At 41.0% G+C, this 23,220-nt stretch overlaps 1 protein-coding gene across 3 annotated transcripts in view; it reads left to right on the top strand.

The window, feature by feature from the left end:
• The window catches only part of limk1a (LIM domain kinase 1a), a 49,840-nt gene extending 30,103 nt beyond the window's left edge, over positions 1 to 19,737 (top strand). For 2 of the 3 annotated variants that reach the window (XM_051397699.1, XM_051397700.1), the window contains 13 exons: positions 8,324 to 8,433; positions 9,688 to 9,903; positions 10,244 to 10,349; positions 10,702 to 10,913; positions 11,136 to 11,322; positions 11,601 to 11,687; positions 13,547 to 13,678; positions 13,876 to 13,935; positions 14,366 to 14,431; positions 14,921 to 15,089; positions 15,244 to 15,299; positions 15,992 to 16,149; positions 16,293 to 19,737. In XM_051397699.1, coding sequence (XP_051253659.1) covers positions 8,324 to 8,433; positions 9,688 to 9,903; positions 10,244 to 10,349; positions 10,702 to 10,913; positions 11,136 to 11,322; positions 11,601 to 11,687; positions 13,547 to 13,678; positions 13,876 to 13,935; positions 14,366 to 14,431; positions 14,921 to 15,089; positions 15,244 to 15,299; positions 15,992 to 16,149; positions 16,293 to 16,461 — 1,728 coding nt within the window. In that variant the 3' untranslated portion in view covers positions 16,462 to 19,737. Of the gene's footprint in view, positions 1 to 2,528; positions 2,768 to 8,323; positions 8,434 to 9,687; positions 9,904 to 10,243; positions 10,350 to 10,701; positions 10,914 to 11,135; positions 11,323 to 11,600; positions 11,688 to 13,546; positions 13,679 to 13,875; positions 13,936 to 14,365; positions 14,432 to 14,920; positions 15,090 to 15,243; positions 15,300 to 15,991; positions 16,150 to 16,292 lie in introns of those variants that run through there. The other variant, XM_051397701.1, reaches the window with a different exon arrangement.
• The last annotated feature ends 3,483 nt before the right edge of the window (positions 19,738 to 23,220 follow it).

Below are 23,220 nucleotides of genomic sequence, written 5' to 3'. Positions count from 1 at the left end.
AGCATTTCCTCTTTCCAAAATGGAAACACTGACGAAAGCAACAACCTCTGTGGGCTGAAATCCCCCCCGCTGGCACGGCTGTGTGCTGCTGGGTTTCACTTCTGAGCTGAGTGCCAGCAGGTTTGACAAAACCCCAACATACTTTATTGAAGTCACTGTTGGTACCAAAACACAGATTGAACCTTTAAAGTGAACATGTGTTACTTTTGTTAAACTGGCCAAAAGGTACAATTATAGGATCGTGTTAAAGCGATTTTGATAGACTTTTAAAAATCATTTTTTGTTAGTGACAGCTGAAGAGGGACAGGAAAGTGTGGGGAGAGAGAGGGGGAAGACAGCAGCAAAGGACCACAGGGTGGAATCAAATCCGGTTCACTGCGGTAAGGACATGTGGCCAGAAACACGAGTCCTTATGAATGCTAATGTTGCTCCGTATCTGCTGAATGTGTCTAATGAAAGTGTTGTTGTGTACAATAGCTTATTTCTGCTGCTGACAACTAACCAAAAAATCAGTTATTGCAGTTTAAAATGAGTTTATAATGTTACTATAGCAACAGTAGATAAGAGTCATTAAGTCAACATAATGACTCAGCTTATTTTACAGAAATATCCACCTAAAGTTGGCGAACATCAGCCGCCATAAGATACTGGTCATGTCGGACCAAGTACGGCTGTAGCAGTAAAACCTCCCGAAAGGATTGATTGATTTGAACTAGAATTAGTGGTGATGGGAGATAAATTATCAGCTGCCTGGAGACAGACTCACACAGAAAAGTATTTTCAGACTTGCTATTTTTTCACCGTTGCCATCAATTACACAGGCAGAGCAAAAAGGCTGAATTGAAGCTTATTCTCATTTTTGTGATGCAAGACAAAACTCTACTCTTTAACCTTTACATGAACTCTGTTTTTAGCACATACTAAAGTCACTGGGAAGTGCAGGAAATTACTTAACATCAAGCAGAAGATGTTTAGAAGCAAAAAGTTCATGGTGGTGTAATTAGCATTAAAGTTACCATACAGTACGTTCTGTACACAATCTGATCATTCAAACTGAACTTAAACTCTGTTGTTGTATGTCCTGTTTGTTGACCTTTATCCTGGATGTTGCCGACAGTGTGGCTTTCTCCGCAGTCTGTCTCTCCTGCTTTAACACAAGAACCGACAGGCAGTGACGAGAGGGCGTCTGGCTGTCTATTAATATCTGCCCACTCAGATGGGCCTCCGGCTCTGGCTTGTAGCGAGGGGATGGATTGACACTTGGCATGCAGGACCTGATAGAGACATGAACAATGTGAGCTAGAGAGAAGAAACAGGAGGTTGTAGGAAAGAGTGATGCAACAGTAAATATAAACCCAGATAGACATGTGACTGAGGACTGTGCCTCTGTTGAAAGGGGACGTGTTTTCGTATTTTCTTAGATTTCTTTTTCTGGGGAAATCTTGCAGGTCGTCATCTGATAACTGTGGGACAAGATGTTGAACTTATTTATCGGTTAATCTATTGACTGTTTATTTTAATATTACAAGGTGTTTTTGATATATGACCTATATAAACAAACAAGAGCATCAGTGAGAAGACTGGCTATGTCTATATAGTTATTGTAGTCTATTCTATATGTCTGCCGGGTCAGATTTGGTCGGATTCCCCTATCAATGATACAAAGCGGTAGAAACACTACCGCTTCTGTCCACAGGGGCTGCCTGAATCAACACAAAATTAATGTTTCTTGTTTGGGCTTTAATTAAGCGTTCTACAAAATATCAAACTTTAGTTGGTCAGCTAAGCAGTTTTAAAGAGAATATAAGTGACAATGCACACAGTATTCCTAAGTGTTTTATAAAAAGTTAAATTGATAAAGAACTTTAGTTTATGATCATAACAGTTTGTATCTAACTCAAATCATTTCACAAATTATCTCATCATCATTAATCATGTGTCATACATTTCCTGGTTTCGCCCTCTCAGACTCAAAGATTTGCAGTTTTTCACCGGTTCCTTTTCATTATAAGGTGAATATTTGATTATTGTGTGGTCAAAATGAGCAACCTGACATCACTATGGATTCTTTTCAATTTTTATTGACCTGAGAATTAATCAGTTAATGGCAAAGATAATCAACATATTAATAGATACTGAAGATAATCTTTTTAAAGAACGTTATAGTGATGATGTGAATGAAGGCGTAGACAGTGTTTGTAAGATTTTTACAGTGTACAGAACTATTTTATTTCACCATCTATACAACATAAACCGTCGATCTGCTAGTTTTTCCCTAGTTTCAAAACGTGTTTGCAGAAATGGGGACAGCATGAGAGAAGAGGAGGCGGAGGAGGAGGAGCGAGGAATTCACAGAGGACAGCAGGGGGTCGGGGTGGAGGGGGTGTGTGTAGTTGAAGCAGCCGGTTGGCGCATGTGCAAGAGGGGGGCGGGGGCCAAACAGGAAACGATGAGGTCATAGCAAAAGTGAGAGAGAAGAGGAAGGCCGGGTGGGAGGGGGCAGAGCCGGGAGGAGTGACATTGATTCAGAGATGAGCTCAGCTGCAAAGGCGTGGGCTGCTCCCTCTCTCTCCTCCCTCCCTGTGCTGCTCTGTCTCTCTGGCCGGGTTCGGCCGCTGCCAGTGTTTTGTTGTGACAGCGGGAGAATCGCCTGCCTCAGTAGAATGAACTAGAACAGCGAGGAGAGACGCCAGCTCTTGCTGACATGGTGGGAGACTTGTTTTTCTGGAGCTTTTGCTGTCTCAGGCTGTGGAAAAGAGATAAGAAGGTGAGGCTGCTCGCTGCTGCTGCTCGGGGTTACTGGGTGTGTAATGGGTGATGTACAGGCGTACATGAGCCGGCGAGGAGGCAGAGAAGCAGACTGTCTCAAGTGGCTGGTTTGAGATGGTTTGCCGGTTGTTTCTGTAGAGACTCTTTCCTGTCTTTTGAATTTAACAACTGAAGCTAAAGCATGACACTGTATGCTGCTGTGTTTTGTGCATCCTTTTAAATTGGGTCAGTGTATTGCCTAGTAATTACAGATCTGTTCCCATTTCTTTCTGTACAGAGCACTAGTTTTTTCTTCTTTTTTTTTATGTCATGAAAAACTGATGAGCCAAAGCATGCATGCTATTTTTAGAGAGCATTCTTCCTCTGATAAAAGTAGGATTCAAAGTGTGCGAGTGCATGTGAGCGCACATTCAGAGATGGACCACTGATGTGAGGTTTAATAACTGTGTCACTGCGCCGTGTTATTTTTATTTACCACCTACATGCAGGCCACACTGTAAACCACCGTGGATGTGAGACTTATAGTGAAAAGGGAAGAGGCTGAATACATTAACAGCGTGTCTAAAGCAAAGGCCTGTGTATACTGTGGTACTGTACTGTTTGTAGCTGAAGGGGGGGTTTCCATTCAGAGGGCATCAATGTGGCCCACTGTCTGCTATCTCAGGCTTTCAGTCTAATTGTATTTGCCTAAATGATGTCTACTGTACAAAGCCCAAAAAGAGAATCAGAATCATGTCTTCCTTTGACTTTATTTCTACTCCAATAGCCTTGATTGCAGCCGTGTTAAACATCTTGATCATATATTGTGTTTTTATCAGTCATTCAGCGCTTTAGGAATTCCCTTTGACACATTTTTGTGATCTGGGGCAGCTCTAGCTCTCTCTGTGGGGAGTATCAGGTATCTAAGGCACGTGTTGTTTTTACTATTTCTTCACAACATACGCATGAGGTAATTTATTAAACAATTCTGAAGGTATTTGTTGATACTGGGAGCTCAGTCACATATGGACTGTGTTTTTTAGAGTTTAGCCAACGGAGGAGGCTTTGGAGTAAAGTTCATTACATCAAACGTGAGGTGAAGCAGAGCCATATCTCCCATAATTTATGTGTGAGGCCATTCAGAAGCAGCACTGTTGTTATGAGATCATCATTCTACATTTAGCAGGAGCAGAGTGAAGTCAGAGCATCCAACTGGTGTTTATATGAGACTTGGGATGGTAAAGGGACCAGAAGGCATGTAGAAGTTCCTGATGAGGTCCTCCTGCATATAAATGATAGATGTCCAACAAAAGTCAGTTTTAGTAGTTTAATAGTTTGTAAAAATATTAAATATCTTAGTGTATTTCTCCTATGCAATATTTCCCATTTTCATTACAGTTTCCATGTTACTTCACTTTAAATATAATCAACAGGGTTGAAATGGTGTGAGGGAATTGGTAAATGTTTATATGTTGGCCTGATGGGAACTAAATGATTGATTTTGAATCATGACAAATAAAAAGAGTGAAGATGAGAGGGAAATGATGTACCTTTCCTTTTGAGTCATCTGGCAGCTTATGAGTGGCATAGTTTTCAACTCTAATCTAAGTAATCATTAGGTGCAAACTAGTTATAATGTCCAGAGCGGTGATTACTCTGACCTCAGCTCAGGAAAAGTCAACATGGGTGACTGACGCCCTGAAGGAGTTGTCAGGAATCTCTGACTTACTACCAACATGTTTCTGAGCTGTTTAGTGTCACTGAGAGCATTAGACCGTCATAAATTCCTCCAAATTGCTTAAAAGGGTGTGTTTACATTCCACGGCCAACTTAAGGTCACACATATAAATCATTAAAAAAAAATAAAGCTTAAGGGCCCTGACACAGTAAGCCGACAGTGTGGCTTACCGTCGCCTGTAGTTTTTTTCTCTGTGTCCAGCAATGGTGGCTCGAGTTGCTCCTTGTCGGCTTGAGCATGTTTCAATCGAGCAAGGTACTTAGTCAGCGCCACTTAAAGGTTATATATTGATACAAAATTCACTTGCCTTGTTTGTTAGCCTTTCCACAATGTTTCCAACAATCACATGATTGAAATAAAGCTTTAATTCAGTGTGATAGATGTGAAAATATTTATGAAAAGGGCTGCAATGGCCGCAACTTAAGCTAACATTAATCCTTGTGGACAAATGTGTCCTTCGAAGTAAGTCCACACTTTTTACCACTGATAGGCTCAGACTGTGAAGTGTCTGAAAACCACCAACTCTTCTTTGGTCTAAATAAATCCTTAATTCACCAACACAGGTGAGAAGAACAGCAGTTTCTCAGCTGCACACACAGCAGGCGGACTGTACAACCGGAGAGAGGCTGCGATAGCAACACAGCCGGAGCGAGTGGGACGCCATAATCTGCTATATTAATGTTCTAAATCTCATATAAATAACATTTAAATCAGTCCAGAGTCTAAGGATAAATCATACTCCAGTGCTTGAGGATAAATAAAATTAAATAAAAGACGAAGACAGGGCTTCCTAACCTGGTTGTCGGGAACCTCTGAGGCGTTACAAGAAGAATTGAATCTAATGAACCATCTAACTCTAAAATACACATGTATGCATAAATTAACCAAAGTAATACTTGCAGTGGAGTATTTTTGATTGAACAGTGCTACAGACGTTTCCTAGCAAACATTGTAAAAGTCTTTATTCAGTTTTAATGGTTCAACCAAGTTTAGTAAATCAATAATAAGAAATTGTCGAGTAACTAAGGACTTAAGGAAACAAACTTATCTATACTTAATAGCTGATGCAACCCATCAATATGGTCCTGGAGGGTAAATGTACCTGATTGAACTAAATAGTCAGACATATTGGAATAGTAGACTCTGTTTTTGTTAACTTAAGGTAAAAAAAAACCAGTATAATAATAACTTAACGCAAGCTACAAAAACTAAATGTCTCTTTTTTTTTACTACATTAGTACACTACATGTACTACATCTACATTTCTGTCAGTTATCCCATAATATACTGTTTCTGAAGTCAGGGTAACTATGTGATCACACATGGTGACTGAACCCTGTCGGCCCTGCTCACCCATCCCCCAGGGAGGCATGCACACGGTTCGGTGTGTTATCACTGGAAGAGGCCGCGAGGCTACATGACCAGCTAACAGGCAGTCACACACACCATGAGCTAACACGCAGTTCATGAAATGCATTCTCTGAAGCTTGAAGACACGCGGACACACAGCTTCTGTGTTGAGTGAAGATATAAAAAGTGGAACCGGTGGTGTGTTAATGCATGTGATGTTTCTTGAATCTGTCTTTTGGAAACCGCTGGTCAAGCAGTCACATGGCCTGATATCACAAAGAGTGATGATTTATTTTGTCATTTATTTACGCACTTTAGAGAGGAAGTTTATCCTAAATGTGAGGGCAGCAGTTGTCGCCTCTCAAATGTGGTTTTAGGGAGGGGGTGTGTGCCTGTGGGGGGTGTGTGTGTGTGTGTGTGTGTGTGTGTGTGTGTGTGTGTGTGTGTGTGTGTCATGCCTGCATGACAAGCAAATGGCAGCCACAGTGTCAGGTTGGGCAGAGCCCCACACCCTTTTCATCTCCGTCCAGCTGTCCTCTCTTCCTCTCTTCCCCATTTGTAGCACTGCGCCTAGGTGACACACAAACACACACACACACACACACAAACACACAAAGAGAGCCAATTCATATCTATCCACAAACATATCTGATGCTTAAAATCATGATATATTTTTTGTATTTAACCTTAAAATGATCTTTCCATCCCACAGTAACATTAGATTCTCTTTACTCATTTCTCTTTCATACTTTTGTTTTTTACATGTGTTCACAGTCACTAGCGATGTCAGACAGAAATTGTTTATAGCTGCTTTTTATGAGGCTGCTTGGAGGACAAGTAAAGAAATGAAATCAGTAAGCCCTACGGCTCCCTTGTCCATTACAAAGTCAAAGCCGTTACATCTCTGTTTTCTCTTCCCGATCTCTCCGTCTCTCTGCTGGGATGCTGTGTTGTCTGTTCAGTGTATAGAGGATAGAAAACAATTTCCTTAGAAAATACAGTAAAGTCTGGATATTATCTTACTCTGTGTATCAAAAGCCAAGTGGTGGCATGTTCTCCTGATATTTAGCTGGAAGGATATGCTCAGATTAATTACTTGAAAAGGAGATAATTAATATTCTTGTACGGTGTCTGCCTCCCTGCAGCCCGAGGGCCTTTACCATGTGTTTATCTGTTTGTGTGTGCTCGTGGTTTAACTGCTGCTCTCTAGGTGGGTGGGGCAGCAGACATATGGCAATAGGCAATGATTATATTGATTCTTTGATCTTCGCATTTTCTTCCTTCTTGTCTCTGTTTCCCCTGTTTTGTTTCAGTTTTGTGGAGCATTTAGAAGTAGTATTTCTCTATTTGGGGCGATGAATGAGTTTTGCTATAATTTTCCAGCTACTTTTAAGGCTGCATCTCGGAATGGTGTCTGCATCCAGGAGCGCATATCTTTCTCTAATGTGATGTTGGTTTGATTTAATATTATTAAAACTTTTATGATCCAGAGATCTCTGAATTATGTACTATAACATCTCCTAACTGCGCCTTTTTAAAGAACTATTATGCAAATGACACTACACAAAATGTCTATGTTTGCCATTTACATTTAATTGATTGTTCTTTGTTCAGCACTCCACCATACAATGCCCCTCCTCACTCCTGGTATACTGAATTAGCATTGCAGATCGTTGCAGTGCTGTCAGGGGGCCCACTCCCTCCAAAAAACATTTCTGCCACTCAAAGCATAGAATGAAACCACAAGAAGGGCCTCAGGGGAGCGAACAGCTCTGGTGGACTCGACCCTACTTAACATCACAGCTCATGTTTAATCATAAAAGTCATTAGGTATTTGAGTGGGTGGGTCGTTTGCATCGATGGGCGCAAAATTACCTGAAGGAGTTAAAAAAAGGGGGTCGATATTGATATATGTGGAGGTGTGGGCCACTTCATCGATCTCTCAGTCGATCAGAGTCACAACGAGCAAGGACAGATTTAATGAGCAGCGGTGAGGGCGGTGACGTTGATGAGCAGTGATACATAGTTGGTTTTTTATTATTTTTTTATGATTTATCTGATCATTTCAACAGTGTTTGGTTTTCTCCCGTTGGTCTGAAGAACACCCAGAGCTGAGGAACCTCCAGAGGCAGCATCATCCTCAGATCTGCCAGTGTGATTAATCTGCTCATTGCCGGCTCTGTTTTTTTGGCCATAACTCAATTCCCTCTCTTGTTTGCAAAACTGCCCTAAGCTCCGGAGGGGGGATCTGGCAGCAGCAAATTCAATCTCCCAGCTCTCAGTATTACCCTCAGTGACCAGACCTCGCCCTAGTTCTCCGACCAGTTATTAAAGCCTCATGTTGCCTGTTTTCCGGTCACATCAAAAACACTGTTGTGAATTTCTGCCCTGGAGTGTCTCAGTGAAAGATCAGAGAACAATCCCTTCGACATCCTATTGTATCAAATAGTCAGAATGTCTTTTTAACTGTGTCTTTTCCTCTAACAGGTTGCAGGAGAACAGAAATATCATCCAGAATGCTTCACCTGTCTGAACTGCAGGGCGTTCATCGGTGATGGAGATACATATGCTCTGGTGGAGAGATCCAAACTCTACTGGTGAGCCTCATGTCTGTCAAAATCTAATCAGACTGTAAACCTTGTTGTTTACAGTCACTTGTTGTATTCTTCAGTCTTTAATTGGCCTAATGTTTTACCACGGGCAAATCAAAGCTTGCATAGATTGTGGTTTGCTTTTATTCTATTTACATTCTTCATTTGGAGTTTTTTATAGTTAATTCCTTCTTCTACAGCAAGCTAATCCACTTGAAATCCTTTTGAAGTGTAACCAAAACCACAGAAAACGCACAAGAAGCCAAAGCTGCAGTTGACTGACCTATTCTTAAATTCATGGGCTTTATTCTGGGTTTCAAAGGACTTGTTGTCAACATTATGACTAACTGTGACAACTGATTTAATGCAGAATGAAAATTCACAGCAACTATAGTTTTAACACAAATGTTTGAGCTTTAAATTTAAAATTTCTCCAGCCAAATAGGCACAAATAGCAACTAAATTTATTTTAACATTTGGTGACAGAGAGAGATGTACAGTGGTAAATTGTTTAAGACACAATGGATTCAGATACCATTTTTGTCCAAGACATGTTTAAGGTTCAGGTAGTTCTTCACTTGTGTAGCTCCAGGTTTGTGTTAATGTGACTGTCATCAGCCCGAGGCTTCAAAAACAGAGGGGTTCAATGTGAAGCTGCATTATGCAGAGATGCATACAGACAGAGCAACCTTTGTCCTCTTCTCTGAGTGGAAGTGGATGATGACAGTGTGATTGTCTCGGATCATCACATTTATTGAGAGGTTTACCAGATTGGGTCAACTCGGGACGGCAGGCAAGAACAGCATTGCTCATCTGATAGAGGTGAAGCAAAAATGAGAGAGTAAATTGTGTTGTGTAAAAAAGGTCAATTTAGTTAATCTTCAGCGTGTTAGTTTTGAATAATTTCATAGCTATTTCATGACTCCTCCTTACATTCCCAGCATTCTTCTTTTGGAGAAAAATAGTCTTTTTTGTTAACCAAACTAACAGATTTTGACCCGTGAGAGGTCACGCTGACCCTAAAATCTGAACAATGACAGCACAGTGTTTTCACAAACTAAAGCAACATCTTATCAACAGCATGTGATGCTTTAAAAACTGTTGTAATGAGAACTTGACATTTTCCTTACAATTGCACGGATGGTTGTAGAGCCAGAAACCTCACTAAGGTTCCCATTTTCTGTACTCCCCTCCTCCTTTCCACCCATCCTTCCTTCCCTACTAATATCATCCTTTTCTCCTCTTGCTCTCTGACTCCAGCGGTCACTGTTACTACCAGACCATCGTCACCCCGGTGTCACTTCCGGACTCGCCATGCTCACGAATCCCTCACACTGTCACACTCGTGTCCATCCCAGCAACCGCCGAGGGCAACAACGGACGCAGAGGGCGCGGTTTCTCTGTGGCCATCGACCAGCCACTCAGCCCGACCAATGGCTACAGTCCTGAACATGGACACACTGTCAGAGTCGCCCAGTGAGTCTGTCTGTCCATGTTTCTGTGCGTGTGTTAGCATATTTTGTGTTCATTGTGTGAAGAAGAGAGACTACACGAACACTAGGAGAAGTCAGTATGGTGGAGGACAAAGCATGAAGAAGGGTAGAATAAAAATGGAGGACAGTGTGATAGATGAGATTCATTTAAAATGTAATAATAGAGTGGAAGGAAAAGGAAATGAGCAGCAGTCAGTGTTATTCAAAGGAGCTGAGACTTTATCAGATCCAAGGTCTATGTCCAAAGGAAACGTTTCAGTGTGTGCAGAAAAGATGTTTGAAGAGTTCTTTATCATTTTTTCTGCTTATTCTTCTTTATTCAGGGTGGACGCAGAATGCATCAGTCCAGATGTGAAAAACTCTATTCATGTTGGAGATAGGATCCTTGAGATCAATGGGACTCCCATTCACAATGTCCCTCTGGATGAGGTATTCACCACACTGTCCCTGACACATTACGTTACTGATGTAATTTACTTTAGTGTAAATGTATTGAATTGAGCTCTGGTGAAGGAGGGAAAGGTGCCAACAGGTACCTTTACATTTATTTAGTTAGTTGGTGGTTTACAGTATACAGTAACTGACTTACTGTCAAAAAGTTACTTGTTTTTTGTTAAAGGAAAGTCAAATATTCATCCCTCCTGGTAACTTTTCGGTATTAATGTTCATGCGATGTTACTCATTGCACTGTAAAGAACTTCAACAGACTTCCAGCATTCCTTCAGCTATAAGAGCAATCTCTGCTGTTCTAGTTGAGGACTGACCATTTGAACTTCTCTAGATTGACCTGCTGATCCAGGAGACGAGCCGGCTGCTGCAGCTCACCATCGAGCACGACCCCCACAGTCAGGGGCAGGAGGGAGGCTCCTCTGAGGCTGAAGAGCAAGTGGACGGACCCCTGTCCACCCCTCTGTCAGAGGGCCCCAGCCCCATCCTGCCCATCACCCAGCCCCCCAACCCTGACATCAGCTGCCTGAGATCCCGCATCATCACGTAAGAAACTCACAGATTTAGTTAACAATGGCCCTATGGCATAAATAAATAAATGCTCATAGACTAGCTAATAATAAAAGCCCAGTAAAGATAAGCTTAGATAAAAATTTCCTAGTGTTGTCATTGCAGCAGCAAATAGTAATCAAGTACTCGGCTCTCTTCTACTATATCCTCTTCATCTCTCTTTTCCCGTCTCTTCTTTCTCTTCCTCTCACCCTCCAGGCGGAGCTACAGCATCGATAAGTCTCCAGGCTCCAGCAATGCAGCGTCCCCCATCTCCCAGAGGAAGGACATCAATCGATCAGAGTCGCTCCGTGTAGTGTCCAATCGGACGCACCGCATCTTCCGCCCATCTGACCTCATCCATGGAGAGGTGCTGGGGAAGGGCTGCTTTGGACAGGCCATCAAGGTCAGACATTGTTTGCACATTTTCATACCAGCCCGCACATGTGCAGCATGCATCAACACTTTAGAGAACAAATGTAGTCGTACTTGCATTGTCCAGAAGATGGCAGCATTGAGACAAGTAAGACTGAGATAAGTAAGAGACGTGGAGAGACAGGAGGTTAAATGTTTGTGGTTATCAAACAAGTTTTCCTGTTTCTCACAGAGGAGTGAAAATGTCTCGCACATGGTTAACCTCAGACCCAGATTGTTGCTCAACTTGATTTGTCTGTCTTGTAATAGGTGACACACAAGGAGACAGGGGAGGTGATGGTGATGAAGGAGTTGATTCGCTTTGATGACGAGACACAGAGAACCTTCCTGAAAGAGGTGAGTGGAGAGGGGCGATATTGGATGTTACATCACTAAAGAGTGTCAGATTTACTCAAAGAATCTGAAGAAACAAGTGTTGACCTCAATCACGGTTTTCATAAATCACTTCCTTGAATACAATCATTTTAGTCAGATTTTGTCAGATATTAGTGATGATTTGATGCTTGTCCAAGTGTTAAAATGAGATTATCCAGTACCCTAAAAGCTTTTTTTTTTACACAACCAGACGCCGAATATTGTAGTTAAAATTAGAATCTCCGCCATGTGAATGTAGGGCATGACTGAATAAAACAAAAGAGTTCTCTCACCTGAATAAATTACAGTAAAAGAGATACAATTACCTCTGAAAAAGGACGAAAGGGAGTGTGTTACCACTGTCCTTTCTCCCAAAAATGATGGATGAGCAAAATTTATTTTACTTTCCACACAAAGCTTCATCTGGCTTCTGTCCTTCCATTAATTTGAATAAAAGATAACAGAGAATGACGCAGAAGTTTAGATTTCTGTAAGACTTTTTGAGTTATTGTTGAACTTGACGTTCCTGTTTGATGTTCAGTTTGGCAGACTCACTCATCCAGTTAACAACCTTCTAATTGGGATGTTTGAAGCTCAAAATTGCTCCCGTATGGTGGAGTGTATGAATGCGTGGGGTGTTAGATTTATTATGAGGTTATAATAACACTGAGTCTTTGCTTTGTAATTGGTGTAGATGACAGAGTAGAAAGAGGGTCTATAAAACAAACCCCAACCACATGAAGTATGATTATTACTCCCACTGGCTGTTTGTTTGTAGGTGGCCAAAGTCTCACTTTACTGAGTCTCTTGTGAGCTTTTTTTTTTGTTGCACAAACTCCTGGGTGAAGTTTAGCAAAGAATGCGGCAAACATTTCAGACAAAGACATCATGAGACTTGAAGGGTAATATTTCAGGTTTATGTGTTTGTAATAGTGACCCAGCTCCTCCTCCTCATTCACAACCAGCCATCGGGGAGGGAAATGCTTTATGAGGTTTCATACTGTAGTAGTGCTGTGAACACTACTTGTAACCTCTTACACCAAACTTTGTACTGTGTAGCTTTGCTCCCCCAGCCCATTGGGACGTACACTTAAGCTGCCAGTATGCTTCATCAAACTGCTTCAAGTTCATGATCGACTTTGTATCATTAAACTATAAGTTAGAAGAATAATTTGACGTTTTGGAAAATAAACATATTTGCTTTCTTAGTGAGGTTAAGGGATCGATACCACTCTTCGTATAGTATGAAGCTATAACCTGTGACCAGTTTACTTAGCTTAGCACAGAGACTGCTCCAAGACACGAAATAGTCCCCACATGTAAAACACAACTTATTGTTTTCCCATGTTGGTTTATGTACAGATAAAACAAAGATATAAAATGTTAATTTGCGCTGGTTTTGTTGCCTTTTGACGGAGCCAGGCTAGCTGTTTTTCTCCATTTCCAGTCTTTATGCTAAGTTAAGCTAACCGGCTGCTGGCCATGGCTTCATATTTATTGAGAGTGCTATTGATCTTCTCATCCAACGGCGAGAAAACAATTGAGTGTACATTTATTTTACCCGAAGCTAATGAGTTTTTTTTTTTACAATTAAGAGAATGGTTACACTTAGAGTTAGCAGTAGTATGGATATGGTCAGTGACAAACATAGCTGCAAACAGTGGAGAGGTTCGATACTAAGTAAAGCTTTGACAGTAACTCAGCTGATAGTGAGATGATACTAACTTGAGCATTAACATTTAACTGTAAAGTGTTAACCTTCCTAAAAGGTGAACAAAGCAGCCATGATCCCAAAGCAGCGTTGATGTGTGTGTACAAATGTCTGACGTTTGTTTTATCAGGTGAAGGTCATGCGTTGCTTGGATCACCCCAACGTGCTCAAGTTCATTGGAGTCCTCTACAAGGACAAGAGACTCAACTTCATCGCAGAGTACATAAAGGGAGGCACCTTGAGGGAAATCATCAAGAAAATGGTGAGTGTGTGCCCGCAGAGATACAGTGTGGGTGTACCAACTTCCTGTTCAGTATTTAAAGTGCATTGGGTAGACCTATTGGGAATAGTCTGATCTTGCATTGCCTCAGGTGGAGTTTCTTTCAGTTTGATTATGTGACGTTTTGGTTAGAAGTAATCAGCAGCAACTGAAGATTTAATTGTGATTTCTGCTCACAGGACATCAACTATCCCTGGAACATGCGAGTCAGTTTTGCCAACGACATAGCTGCTGGGATGGTGAGTTCAAAGACTGAAAAGTGCATTTCATTGTAAAGGTTCTTTTATCAGACAGTATAATTCCTGGAGATGCAGCAGTAAAGGAAGGTGCATTGCTTCCTGTTATCTCCCTCTAGTGGTCGTGTTAGTGGACTACAACACTCCTGTTCATAATGTGCAGAATCTTTTCCATCCCCCTCTATGGAAATTACAGCATGAATTCCTGCAGGATTAGACCATTGGTTCTTAATGTTTTCCCTTGATATGAGTACAATGATGAATGTCATGCATGACTGGATTATTGTATTTACAACAGCAGCTATTTCAGATTAAAACAAGGCAGGATTGTTCCTCTTGGCATGGCTTTTATATTACCACTAAAGCTTCTGTTTTTTTTTTATTCCTCCTGCCTTTCTGTCCTCTCCTATCTGTCTATCTATCTGTCATCCAGACATATCTGCATTCCATGAACATAATCCACCGGGATCTGAACTCACACAACTGTCTTGTTCGAGAAGTAAGAACTTGTGATTTCCTTTACACTTTGAGTGTGTGTGTGTGTGTGTGTGTGTGTGTGTGTGTGTGGGGGGTGTGTGTGTGGGGGCATACCTGTGTATAATACTGTATGTTTTCTTTCAGGATTTAACACAGCGCACCTGTCATGTGCTGAGGCACTTCAGATATAAAAACAAAAGAGAGCTTTGTTAGCAGTAGCTTAAACAGACTAAGCCTTCTTAAAACACACTGTTACACAAGTAACTTGCAGCGGAAACTTCCAGCTTATCCTGCTTGAACAGAGAGAGCTATTGTACGTGTGTCACATGACAACAAAAGCATTGTATAGTAGAGCTCACATCTGAAGGGTCCCACTAAGAGAAATTAGTTGAATTTGAAGCTTTTCTAAATTAGCTTAAAACTAGTTGAAAACTAAATTTACTCTCTGTTGTAATATTAGGCAGAATGTATGCTGCAACATTTTATGACACGTTTCATTGTCTTCGTGCAGGACAACACAGTGGTGGTGGCAGACTTCGGGCTGTCTCGGCTCATGGTGGACGACAAGCACGAGGAGAAGTTGTCCCAGGGTAAACTGCCCGGCCTGAAGAAGCCAGACCGCAGAAAGCGGTACACCGTGGTGGGAAACCCCTACTGGATGGCTCCTGAGATGATCCATGGTATGATCTACAGTGGAATTTGTTTGTTTGCTCCTTTTGTCAGTAATATTAAGAAACTGATTTATTAATTTAAACTCAGTCACGCCTTCCTCAGATGCCTCAAGAGAAAAGTCACTGCAGGGCTACAGCTAATTTTGTTCTTTTCTCTTCCCAGGAAAGAGCTATGATGAGAGAGTTGACATCTTCTCCTTCGGTATCATGCTCTGCGAGGTGAGTGACCTTCCACTCTCACTACTAACAAAACCTCAGATAAACAAATACTGTTATTGTTTGATTGACAGAATTAAAATTTCTTCAAACCCCTCTGGACTGGATTTAGCAGTTTTAATATTCATTGAATTTGGCCAAAGATCACCACCTTAAAGACTTTTTACAGTCTTTTCCCAGCACAGGTTCAGCTGCAGGGTTATGACTCTCATTTGTGTGTAGCTGCTGTGGACTAAAACTAAACATTTTGACAGGTTTTCTGGAAATTCTGTGATCTGTCAAAATTTCAACTCCTCCCACTAGTTGTAAAACATCCATTTCATTTTACGAGGGAAAAGTCTTGCATTTGTTTTCTGAATTAAAAACCCTGCCCGAAATGTGGTAAGCTTTGGGCCTGGCCACACACCATCCACATAACTCAGGCTCAACAGTTCAGCTCAGTCACTCAGCATATTTGAGTTCCCCAGATGGACACCATTAGCCAGAGAATAACACAGTGATTAGAGAGGGCAGAAAAGCAGAGTTGTCTTCATGTGGCTACTCACAGGCAGACAAACGGTAGATGTGGTCTGTTGGGGACGATCAGCTTCAGTTTGGGTTTGGTTTTCATCAGATCGGCACAGGAGGATTCCCTTTGATTTGACAGCTCTGTCTTTAACTCTTTTTACTCTTTTTGTTTTTCTTGCCCTCTCCAGATAATTGGCAGGGTGAATGCAGACCCAGACTACCTCCCCAGGGCGAGGGACTTTGGACTAAACATATCTGGCTTCCTGGAGCACTACTGTCCCCCAAATTGTCCCCCCGCCTTCTTCCCTGTGGCTGCTGTGTGCTGTGATCTTGATGCAGACAAACGGTCAGATATCTACCATAAATTCACATTGAAATGTTACCTAAAGGGACACTGTTCACCTGACATTAAAACATATTTGTATTTATAATTCTGGCTAATAAGTCTATGTTGTATTTAACTGAGATCTCTGTTTTCTTTATCATTAGGCCTCCTTTCTCCAAACTAGAAGAGTGGCTGGAGAACCTGAAGATGCACTTGGACATTGGTCTACCCCTGGTGTCTGAACTGGACCAGTTGCACAAGGCCTTCTGGGTGAACCACAGCATCACACACCCTGAAAATGGCCTGCACACCCACCCCGAACAGCCCGAGTAGGGCTGAACACGACTGGATGAGTGGGAAATGAGAGTTAACTCCTTAAGGGCAGCGATGGCCTGCCTCAGGCAGTGCGGTGGCTGGAGGAGCCGTGTAGATACTCCTCCGCGTTTGAAGCTGCGGGCGTAGCCTGGCTCAGGCTAAATGAGTAGACTCAGGGGGAAAATGTGGATCTGAAAAGCCACCTGTGCGAGATGCACACACACACACCCACACACACACATTCAAAGTCAATATTAAGAGACATTAATGATAGCTTGATTCTGCTGCACCCGAAGCTAAAGTGGAACTTGTCATATGCAATCAGACCCAACTTTCAAATCATGACTCAACTCTTGATTCATGTATATTTAACCTTAGCGCTCATTCCATTCAAGAATACTTACTGTACTTACTGTAGTGTGTATATTCATAAAGTAGTCCAAAAAACAAGGCATAATGCAAACCTTTAGCCTCCCCACTTTGGGCCTCTACAGAGTACATTGTGCAGTATGTGTTTGCAGGTGTTTCTGTGTGAGTTTGGTTTGATTTTGCTTTTGGTTTAGATTTTCAAAACTGAACTTCTGAAAAATGCAAAGGAGAGGGGCTCCGTCTGTCGCTTAAGACACGAAGGTTGAGATCAACTTGCTGTCCACTTGTACAAGTCAAACAAAACCTTTTAAAGCTTTAAATAGCTCGCTGAAGAGTGCATGACTGTAAATAATGCTGTCAGGTCATATCCTGGTTCGCCGTGTCCCTCTGACCTCATTCAGTCATAAACCACTAGACCTACATGTGTCTGTGGCGCCGCCCCTCTCCCTCATTTATTGTGTAGCACTGACTTTACATTGAGGTACACATCTTTTGCATAGATTTTGGTACATTGTCTCCCGATTTTAAGAGCTGTTAGTGTATCTCATTCATATTGATGTGGCATCTTATACATTAAAATCACATACCAGTGTACGTAGCTGGTGACACTGTAAATGTTTTAAATATTGTAAATGTACAGACATATTTTATATACGTACGCTACATTGCCATATTTTTATTGGCCGACCAGTTGAAATTAAGGAGAGCTTAAGATTGACTGCAGTTAAAAGGGCACAGCAGAAAGCTTTATTGTTTTGTTTATTTTCTGCATTGTCACCACTGTGGCAAGTTTCAGGCTTTTAGCATTTGAGATGAGAGGAATCTTATCACCACAAAATATCTCCTACCCTCAGTCCAAGCCCAGTAAATGTTACAGTTTGTCGTTCCCCTTTATCCAAAAAGTATTTCTCAAGCATTTGATTGGTCATCTTGGAGTGTTCATGTACCCTCAGAGGTGTGCTGGAGTAGATGTTATTATAATTCTGGATCATGTAATCACATCAAAGTTGCTGAACTAGATCTGCATATTATGATCAACTCTAATTATGTGAGAATTTTGAGGGCAATCAATCTGTTGTTAATTATTCACTCTTGTCTCATGTACTGTACAGTAATTCAGGTGTGGGAATAACATCACCAGGTACTGCGTCATCATGTCAGCTGTCTGTCCACATACGTGTCTCTCCTCTGGTGGATGACCCACTGTTTGTTTACATGTAAATGCTAGCTGTAAATACTACTGTATGTATGCATCTGTCCTTACTTCTGTCTGTGTGCATTGCATAGATATGCGCACTCCTCAGAAAATAATCTCTTCCACTGTCAAATTTCTCTCTTTGCACCTTCTAACACACATTTTCTGTCTCTAGACTGAAAATCTTCTTTTGTTTTTATTTCCTGCTGTTGTTTTCACGAGCTGCATGATGTACTAGCTAGGTCTGTTCAGCTTCTACACTGGGCTGTTTTTGTCTCTAAACTATGTCATTTTAAATAAGAAAACAAAGAATGAAAGACAGAAATAATCAACAGAGAAAGAAGGTTAAAAATGAAATGAGAAAAAAACACAGCATCTGTTTTTTTTTATATATAACCACTGAAATCTTTTTGTATAGATTTGAGTACTTTAATTTGCACTATATTACCAAATGGCTGGTTGAAGCCATGTTTGTTAATTTCCTCTCTTGGGCTAACTTGTGATAAGGAAATAAATTATGTTGGTTCAGGTTGATATATGAATGCAAGACACTGATAGAGCCTTTCAACTGTAAAAAAACAAAAAAAAAACAAAAAAGGGATCTGGGCAATTCATCCTCTTGATAGCAAACTGGACCATGTGAGGAATAGTTTCTGATTATTTGATGCATTTTGATGCAACTTTTAAATACAGTTGTGGCAGGAGCCTCGATGATGTTATTGTAGGTAAAGTCAATAAAAATAATGACTATATTTGTATTTTCAAGGCAGAAGTCAAACCAAAATTTAAAGTACCGCCATGTCGACTTGGAGAGTTTTCTGGACTTTGCTACCAAAGAGGATGTGATGTCCCAGCTCTGCCTGCTGCCTACAGACTGGTCCTTTGTGAATGATGTCCTGTGTTGTTTCTGCTTGGATTCATATGTGATGCCCACAGAGGCTGCAACCACTGCTGGTCTTTCCGATAATAGAGCACTTAAAAACTGGCCTGTCTCACCTTTCACCACCTCGTCATACTCTTTTGGCTCAGGGCCGTACTTTTCTGGAGCTTACTTTCACAATTCAGTTAATTCAGCAGCTTAATAGGAGAAAGCAGCACTCAACAGTAACAGTGAGACACAAAGAGCATGTAACCAGTGTCAATGTATAGGCTGATAACACAAAATATGCTTCTGTAAAACAAGCCCCTCCTGGTTGATGTGTTCGTCCGTGGGCATGTACTGTACACGAGTGGCTTCTGCCATGTTTCTGTCTCCATTCCTGTCTGAGCCATGTCGAGCATGTTAGGTGTGTCTGTGAGGGTGTGTTGATGATCAATGAGAATGTTGCCGCAGCACTTCTTTGCAAAGGATCGTTACCTCTGAACAATGCTGTGCCTTTGTTGTAAGCTAGCCTTGCCAACGACTCGAAAACGTGAACTGATTTCCTTTTTTTAAGGTATCATAAGTGCAAGCCTGATTCAAGTGGATTGAATATCATTGCTGATACTAAGTTGTATGAGATTTCATCTTGTTCTGTATATTTATATTTTCCAGATCTCCATTGTCAGTTTTGATATTTTAATATTATCTTTCTTTTTTTTTTTTTTTTTTTTGTCTTATTTAATTTTTTACACAAGCTGTGAAAACAATTCTGCACTTTAATCCTGAACGTGAACATTTAGACTCTGAGGAGGCGACTGTTTTTCCTTTTGTCACAGCTAAAAATAAAACTGTTGCTTCTAAAACAAAATGAACGTGTTATTTTGTTCATTAATGATGTCTCTCTCAGTCAGTTGGTCTGTTGCATCTCAGCGGCAAAAAGAGCCACAGAAAGACCACCGTTTTGTCTCTGACCTTCTTTATATGTACTACTGAAGCACACAGTGTTATGCAAGCTTCAATAATATCTGCAAAATCTGCTTCAGTCACTGAGTTCATAGAAGAGCACTGCATGATCAGAGGAGAAAACATGTGGGCTACATTGAAGTGGTACAAATAGTGAATAGTGAAAAGGTGAATTCATTAGAAATGTGTAACAAACTGACCACCAGATGTCGCTATATATCTCTGCTGTTCTTTTCTGTGGCGAAATAAAAAGGGTAAGAATATCATAAAAGTATAATTTAATTTAATTATTCAATTGAATTTAAATATTTAAACTAAATACAGCAGCTCACATCCCAACCTTGTGGACAGCATGTATGTACACTACATTAGTGTCACTTATTCTGCTGGTACAAATGCTGCATAATACCAATAGTGGAAAAAACATTTTAAAAAAGGTGCTATAGGCCTACCACAGAGTAAAAGTAATCAATTACAAATAAAAGTCTTGCACTAAAAATATTACATTACAAATGTAGAGGTATTATCAGCCAAATTAACTCAAAATAAAAGTACTCATTACTATACCCTGTCAGTATTATATTATTATATGTCATTGGCTTACTGAAGCATTACTGTGTAAGCAGATATTTCAGCAGATATTTTAATAAAATGAATCACAATTTAATAAACTGATCATATATTTTGTATGTACAATCTCATCAGTACAGCTGTCAAAGAAATGCATTGGAGTGAAAAGTACATATTTTCCTTCTAAAATGTAGTAAACTCCCAAGTATCAAGTAGAAAAATTTTATAAAATGAATTACCTCAAGACTGTTATATTGTCCTTTGTTACATTGCACCACTGACTTTAAACTATTAGTCTAAGTGCTTCCACTAATGTAGAATATGAGTTAACCTAGTAGGTTTTTATAGCTGTAGCCTCGTGATAAATTCATAATAATATTCCAACAATAACCCAGTAAACACCATATTTCAGGTGAGCTTAAAGGTTACTGTAACATTCAAATAAACGTTATCGATCGCTATCGATCACCTGACCGCCGTCGTTAATTGTCGCGAGGAACTGCGCATTTTTTATTTTATTGTCGGTTTTTTTTTTCTTGCAGGTGCACGTGACCCTTTCTCTCGTCTCATCCACGTGCGATTGTTTTCATTCCGACGCTGCAACGGCTGCTGTCTCGTGACGTCACCGGCCTGGCTGCTCGTCAACGGCTGCGAGTGTATGTGTGTGTGTGTGTGTGTGTGTGTGTGTGTGTGTGTGTGTGTGTGTGTGTGTGTGTGTGCTATCAAACACAGTCACTCTCTCTCTCTCACACACACACACAGGGGGGACGGGTTTGTCCGGTCACACACACACACACACACACACACACACAGACAGACTGTCATTACACCGCAGTTGTGTCTCAGATTGAGAGAGGGAATTACGGAAATACCGAAGAAAGAAGGAGAATTTGAAAACAGGAGAAGAAGGAGAAGAAGGAGAAGAAGGAGGTCGCAGCCGTTGGCCGTTAACTGAAACTTTGAGAGATGGAAAATTCGTCCAGCAACAACCGGTTCCGCTCCGCAATGTTCAACCACGGTGAGTACCACCACACCGGCGCCTGTGGGATGTTGTATTACTCCGGTGATGCTCGTCCAGTGTCCTCTTACCGGGACTGACCCTAAATTAAACCGACACCGCCCCTTTAAATCGCATTTTTTTGGGGGGGTATTTCATTAAACGGTTCGCCGTTAAATATCCGCCGATATCGGGCCCTGTTTTTTGGCTGCAGGTCAGATTTGAACCAGGTCTGTAAGCCGATGATAGGAGAGCAGAGAAACGACACTCTCACTACATTGAGGGTACAGCTCGTTCAGCCGAAACCTCTTAAAGCCAGGCGGACCGAGCTGCACCGGGACACGGCGGCAGCACACTGTAATTCTACAGTTATGAAAGAGTGGTGCCAAGACTGGCCACACTCAACTATTTCTCCAAAAACCGAGACTCAGCCGGATTGCATTGATAAAGTGAAGAGCTGCAGCCGGACGGGTCGAGGTCTGCACGATATACCCATCACAATGTTTGCATATTTGCTCTGCAGCAGTCGTAAAACATGTAATTCTGGCTCGGTTTGTTGTGTCAAGAGGCTTGTTGTGTCATGCTACAGCCGGGCCAGTATTGGTATTTTTGAAGCAGATAACGATATCTATATTTGAGAGTTTAGAAAAAGATATATGTATATTGGCAGCAGTTTAGATCCCTATTATGTTTTTCTAAAGAATTCTGACCACACTGCATCTAACAGGACATTTTACAGGTGAAAATAACTTGTCAGTGCTTTCTGGTGGACAAACATATTTTATGATACTCTGCACTGATATTTCTTACCTATTAGCCAACATATAGACCAATATGATATGCAGATAGGTGACAATTAAAAGGAAAAAACAACACAAACCTACTAGTCTCTGGAAACCCTGCATTCTCCCATAGGTGTTCAATTGAGTAATTTTTATTCTCATAAAACTCAATTCTTCTGTTTTGTATGAAAGCATCTGCATTTATTGTGTTTCTGTTCATTCAGGTTTCTCCTTTACTTTGTCACCCGTTATTATCTGCAATAATAAGATAATGTCAGCTGATAAATTGGTCTAATCCTGCTCACTTATACTTATCAGTCTAGATCCTATCAAAGAGAATTGGTTTCCTGTTTCAAACTGTGTCAACCACAGATCACCTGTTCCTTATCATGTCTGAAAATTAACATGTTAGCTCCGAGTCTGTCTCCATCTTCTGGCTCCCACTCGCTGTGCAAAAAAAAAAGCTGTTTATTTTCAGGCACATCAGTCTTGTGAGTACTGGAGGCTGCAGTCACACTGAAACATGTGGCTTGTTGAAACTGTTGCCCCTGTGGTGTGTATACGCAGAGGTGGTGGTGTGTTGGAGACAAATATGGCGAGCTGGGAGGTGATGAGAACTGTCGTGCAGACAGTGGACAGAGATAGTGATGAAACTCATGCTACGCCTCAAATTTGATGATTATATTTGATTACAAACATAAACCGAAGTTGAGAGGCAATCCGGAGCGTACACAATGTGCACTAGAAGCTTTTATTGTTATCAATTATTGCTGCATTCATAGATATATTAATAAAGTACATAAATAGATCTAAATATAACAGCATATATTACTGCGTTGGTTTAACCAGAAACCACAAAAGCAAGCCTTAATAGACAATCTAGTATTTTACTAGTTTATTTCATATGTAGTTAATCATGTTATATTTTCTTAACCAGAATAAAATGGTATGCCCCAAGATTCACCTTTATTGTCTCTGTCAGCTCATCGTTTGTGGAGCCACTTCATATTTTACGTCTTGCTGATAAGTTCAAATGTTA

The sequence above is a fragment of the Dicentrarchus labrax genome, unplaced genomic scaffold (genome assembly GCF_905237075.1).
Source record: "Dicentrarchus labrax unplaced genomic scaffold, dlabrax2021, whole genome shotgun sequence".
Taxonomy (NCBI): Eukaryota; Metazoa; Chordata; class Actinopteri; family Moronidae; genus Dicentrarchus; species Dicentrarchus labrax.
The sequence above is the reverse complement of the archived record's forward strand: the minus strand, read 5'-3'. Positions and strand labels throughout refer to the sequence as shown.